General features: G+C 57.4%; 2 protein-coding genes across 3 annotated transcripts in view; both read right to left on the reverse strand.

Annotated features, from left to right (window-relative positions):
• LOC102249755 (sialic acid-binding Ig-like lectin 14) overlaps positions 1-3505 on the reverse strand; it is a 42231-nt gene extending 38726 nt beyond the window's left edge. Inside the window, exons 1-3 of one of the 2 annotated variants that reach the window (XM_014547436.1) lie at positions 3336-3505; positions 2839-3258; positions 2213-2491 (exon numbers count right to left, since the gene is read on the reverse strand). In XM_014547436.1, the coding sequence (XP_014402922.1) occupies positions 2213-2491; positions 2839-3258; positions 3336-3372 (736 nt within the window). In that variant the 5' untranslated portion in view covers positions 3373-3505. The remainder of the gene's footprint in view (positions 1-2212; positions 2492-2838; positions 3259-3335) is intronic. The other variant, XM_014547439.1, reaches the window with a different exon arrangement.
• LOC106727751 (sialic acid-binding Ig-like lectin 14) lies at positions 84-1821 on the reverse strand. The gene is made up of 3 exons (XM_014547443.1): positions 1569-1821; positions 970-1105; positions 84-775 (listed from the first exon to the last, which is right to left on the reverse strand). The coding sequence occupies exons 1-3, from the start codon at positions 1777-1779 to the stop codon at positions 697-699; spliced, it is 426 nt and encodes a 141-aa protein (XP_014402929.1). The 5' UTR covers positions 1780-1821; the 3' UTR covers positions 84-696.
• Positions 3506-4933: the final 1428 nt, after the last annotated feature.

The raw sequence follows: 4933 nt of genomic DNA on the forward strand, positions 1-4933 counted from the left end.
AGAAGCTCAGGTGGTGACCAGGTAACATCTGGGCAAGGGGAGGATAAGGTGCCAACATCAGTCCCTTTCTGGGCCTGAGAATGGAGAGAGAGGAGCAGGGGGTGGGGGATGAGTGGGCAGAACCAACAGAGAGAAAGAGAGAGGCGAGGAGGGGAACAAGTCAAATGGGAGGAGCACAGGCAGAAACACGGGGGCCATCAGTGTGTTTGTATTATTGTTTATTTGTGTATCTCATGATGTTTTGATCCATTAAACAGATTGGAAGCCAAGGAGACACAGGGCCTCCCAGGGCGGCCCATTCTCAGAGACAGCAAAGAATTTCAGATGCAAACCAACCCAACCTGAGCCCATATTCCCAGCCTCCCCACCTGCCCCAAATCACCCAGGACCTGGGACCAGACAAAGAGAGACCACGCCCACAGGCCCATCCCCCAGACTGACACACACCAGCTGGTCCTGAAGGGCTCACCCTGCCCTGCCCTGCGTTTCCCATGGGAACCCAATCAAGGCCTTCGCTAGGCTGCCCTGCACCTGCATCTGCTTCCTGAGGAAATCCGGGGCTTCCTGGGCACAGCGGCCCCTCCTCTCAGGAGGTGAAAGGAGTAAAAGTCTTCTCTCCATGGCACTGACTCCCCTTGGCGTCACTCAGTCACTTCCACACACTGAAACCCCAGGGGCACATTGGAGGCAGGTGAGTCAGGAGCTTCCAGGGAGAAGGTGACATTGACGTCCCAGGACAGTCCCTCTAGCCTGGTGTCCACACCTCAGTCCCATCTTGAGAGGAAGGGAGGATCCATCAGGAGCTCTGCCTCCTGTTCCGGGGGCCTCCACACCTGCGGGGCCCACACAGGTGTCAGCTCAGAGACTCGGCCACTTTGGCTCTAACTCCAGGCAGAGCCGGACAGCTCGGCCCCACCTGGACCTCAGGGCCAATCCCTGACCTTCCCCGGGAGAGACAGGCCTGCTCACCTGGTGTAGTAGAGCCAGGTGAGGACGTAGGTGAGGAGGAAGCCAGCCCCCATGAGGGCCCCTCTGATCAGGGTGAAGACCAGGGGCCAGGAGCCCTGCTGCTCCTCGGTCACACATCTGCTGGAGTGCGGGCTGCCTGGGGACGACGGGAGAAAGGTGACGTGTTGGTCAGGACTCAGTCCACCCACAGCCCAACACCTGACCAGGCGGCCGGCCCCACACCTGTCCTGCACCTCACTCTGCACAGAGAGGCTGAAGGAGACGTGCTGGGAGCCCAGCGGGTGCTGAGCCCGGCAGGTGAACTCCCCTCCGCCTCCAGCCCCACATGGGGCAGCTCCAGGAGCCCTGGTGCTGAGGGCTGGAGGGGCTCAGGGCTTGTTCCTCCAGCACCAGCTCAGGTGACACCACCCACTCCCAGGACTCAGTCTGTCCTCTTCCCACCTCCTCCCAGAACCCGCTGTGGGTTCTGTTCAGGCAGGAGATGGAGAGCCCTGTCCTAGCAATCCTCCCTGTCCCCTCTCAGCCCTCTTCTCCCCCAGCTCCACCCTCTCTCTGACCTACTCCTTTCTCCATGGCCTCTGCCCCCAGCAGGCCCTGACCTGGCAGCAGCAGGACAGAGGCGCTCTGGGCTCCATGGACAATCCTGACCTTACAGCTGGATCTGAGTCCCTCACTGAGCCCCACACCCTGGCTCAGGGAGCAGTCAGTCCAGGGCCCCTCTGAACAGGAGGTAACTGCGGGTGGGAGGCGTTGCCATGGTTCCCCTCCAGGAGCCCCGCCCCCAGCCGCCAGCGCAGGGAGGGGACCCATTGGGCCCTGGAGGAGCAGCTACAGAGCAGAGCCTGGTCCTGCCAGGAGCAGGAGGGTCCCAGCAGCTGCGGATGTTCTGTGGGGAGTGAGGGGAAGGGTCAGCGGTGCCTCTAACATCTCCAGACACTGAGGCAACCTACTCCTAAGTGTGCCCTCCCCCCTGCCCCATCCCTACCCGTCTCAGTCCACTCCCCACTCACAGAACACGGAGAGGTTGAGAGAGACACTGTGGGAGCCCAGCGGGTGCCGAGCTTGGCAGGTAGGAAGGAGGGGTTCTCTCTTTCTGGTCCCCTCCCCACCTACAAGGAGATCCATGCCCGAGTGTTCTCAAGTTAGCTCAGCCTCCTACACACACACACACACACACACACACACACACACACACACACCGCTCCCACTGTCCCCATGGACACAGCCACCCCTCCACACTCACAGGAGACATTGAGCCAGATGGTTCTCTGTGTGGTCAACTGAGGCCATTCCCGTTTCACCTGACAGGTGAGGTTGGTGCCATGGTCCCGGGGCCTCGGGGTGAAGGTGAGCACCGAGGAGCCGAGGGTCTGGGGGTCCAGCGAGTCCACAGCCGCTCCCGCCCAGGAGAAGGTGAGAGGTCGTCCCCCTTCGCAGGCCCCTGGCAGGCTGCAGGCCAGCTGTGTGGGGCGGCCGGACTCCAGAGGATCCCGTACATGGATGTGGGGTTTCTCTGTCAGGGCTGAAGGGGAGAAAGGCAGGTGCCTGGGCTCCAGGGGTGGGGACTCAGAGCGGGACCCTGAGAGAGGCCCTGCCTCGGGCTGAGCTCACCCAGGCCCTGTGTCTCTTCCCACCACCCAGGGCCCAAGGCCTTGCGGGGGAGAAAGGCAGGTGCCTGGTCTCCAGGGGGTGGGGACCCAAAGTGTGATCCTGAGTGGGACTCGTGCCTCAGGGCCCCTGAGCTCCCCAGGCCCTGTGATTTTCCAACCAACCAGGGCTCAAGGCCTGGACAGGGAGTGTCCAGTGTCCTGTTCCTGCTCTAAGACGGGGTCCCATGTCCCTGGGTCCTTTCCTGGGCCCCTGCCGTACCTGCCACCTGCAAATCCAGCATTTTATCTTGGTAACTATAGCCTTGGGACTTATATCCTTGGAAATGTCCTTGGTAATTATATACAGGATATTCTATCTCCACTCGGAAAAAGTAGCGTCCTGTGTCACTCCTCCTGGCGTCTCTTATGTGCAGGGAACAGTCGTTGGTCCTGGGGTCCGGGAGGAGGAATCGGACTTGGGTCTCTCTCTTCACTGGTTTATTATAGTTGCTCGAGGCCACAGGAGCATCATAGGCTGTGTTGTCCCCGTCCCGGTACCAGTAGGTGTAGAATTTGCTAGAGGAAGACCACGAACTCCTCGGGTAGGAGAAGGAGCAGGGCACGTGGACACACAGACCCTCAAACACTGTCACCGATTCCTGCACTCGGAGCTCATAGCCTGGAGGCTGCTGCAGGGACCCTGGGAGGGGGACAGAGCCTCAGCGGCAGCCCCTGCTGATCCCCCACCTGCCCAGCCCCCCTCCCTCAGCCACTCACCCCCCCACAGCAGGGGCAGCAGCAGCAGGGGCACCATGTCTGCCTCTGGCAGGGCAGAGCGGGTCCAGGTCCCTGTGTCAGGGAGGGAAGTGCCCAGCTCTGGGGTGGGGCCTAGGACACCCCAACAGGAAGCCTTGGGGGAGAGACTGTGGTCAGGCTGGAAGGGGAACTTGGCCTCCACAGGACGTGGGGGGTGGTGGCTGAGATATCATCCTGTCTCCCTCCCCCTCCTACCCAACCCTGCCGGTGGATATGCTGAGACCCTCAGAGGTTGAGAGGCATGTCCAGATGTGAATCTGAAAGTAATCACCTTGCAGATGATGTGTAAGTCGGGGGGAGGTCACCCAGGGGGCCACTGGGGTCAGAGCTGGACTTGGGGGAGACCCACCCTTAGGCTGAAACCACTGATCGGTCTAGACTTTACATTTTCTTTAGACAACTCAAGTGCTGGCAAGAGAAAAAGCAATTTAGACTCAACTCCAGTTGGGGGATGGAACCCCAGCAAAAACTTGAGCATTCAAGCCTTTTGCTCTGAGAGCTTTGTGGGGACATGGGAGGAACACGTGTGGGTCTTCCAGGGTCTGAGGGACCTGGGACAGTGACAGCACACAGGCCCCATCAGAGGGTGTGTAAAAGGAGATCTCGCCCCATTTGGAGGGGCCCACAGGTGGGGCCTCAGCACAGCAGCAAATTCACCACCTACAGCTCAGGAAGCTCCACCTTCAGTCCCCTCACGTGCTCCATCCCTTTTCAAAGCCCAGCAGGGGCTCTAGTGATGTGTGGACATAACCTGAAATCCTACTACTCTTTTATGAAAGAAAGAAACTTGATCAATGTTTTCCGCCCCTCCCATGCTCCATCCCTTTTAAAAGCCCAGCAGGGGCCCGAGTGATGTGTGGACATAACCTGCAATCTTACTGCTCTTTTATGAAAGAAACTTGATCAATGTTTTCCCAAATATGGCAGTGATGTGAAACTTCAGACATTCCCAGTAACAAATTGTGTGATTAAAAGAAACATTCCTTTAGTTGTACAGGAGAAAAAGAAATGTCAATCATCCATGCTGAAGGGAACACTGAGTTCTCTCTCTATTCTCTGTATTATCTATATATATAAAAGGCTAATATGCAAGGTGTTCCCTTGGAAGTTTGACCAGGAGACTGGGAGTTCGATTGCTCATTGGAACGTGCACTGACCACCAGGGGGCGGTGTGGAACAAAGGAAGGCCCTGGCTGGCAGCTGGAAGGCCCCAATTGGCCCTGATCACTGCCAGGCCTAGGGACCCTACACATGCCCAAATTTCGTGCACCAGGTCTCTAGTATAAATATAATATTCTAGTAATTAATACCTAATATAATATTAACATTTATTACTATGTGACAGAATTAATCTCCTATAAAGAGGCAATCAAAGGGTATCAGCTAAACTGTGGAGCTTGGCCAGGTGGCACAGTTGGCTGGAGCATCATGCCTTACACCAGAAAGTTGTAGGTTAAATTTCTGGTCACGGCACATACCTAAGTTGCAGGTCCCATCCCATTTTTGCCTTTGTGACTTGATGTAATATGTTTTCTCGTGTTAGAAAAATCCATGTGTAG

Source organism: Myotis brandtii, unplaced genomic scaffold (genome assembly GCF_000412655.1).
Source record: "Myotis brandtii unplaced genomic scaffold, ASM41265v1 scaffold474, whole genome shotgun sequence".
In the NCBI taxonomy this organism is placed as follows: Eukaryota; Metazoa; Chordata; class Mammalia; order Chiroptera; family Vespertilionidae; genus Myotis; species Myotis brandtii.

Bases quoted from the DNA above. Each gene is read 5' to 3' on its own strand.
- LOC106727751 (XM_014547443.1), bottom strand. From the start codon at position 1,779: ATGGGTCCCCTCCCTGCGCTGGCGGCTGGGGGCGGGGCTCCTGGAGGG. The intron at 1,106-1,568 runs GTCAGGGCCTGC...CGTCGTCCCCAG, and splicing joins CTCTGTCCTGCTGCTGCCAG to GCAGCCCGCACTCCAGCAGA. The intron at 776-969 runs GTGAGCAGGCCT...CCTTCCTCTCAA, and splicing joins ACCTGGCTCTACTACACCAG to GATGGGACTGAGGTGTGGAC.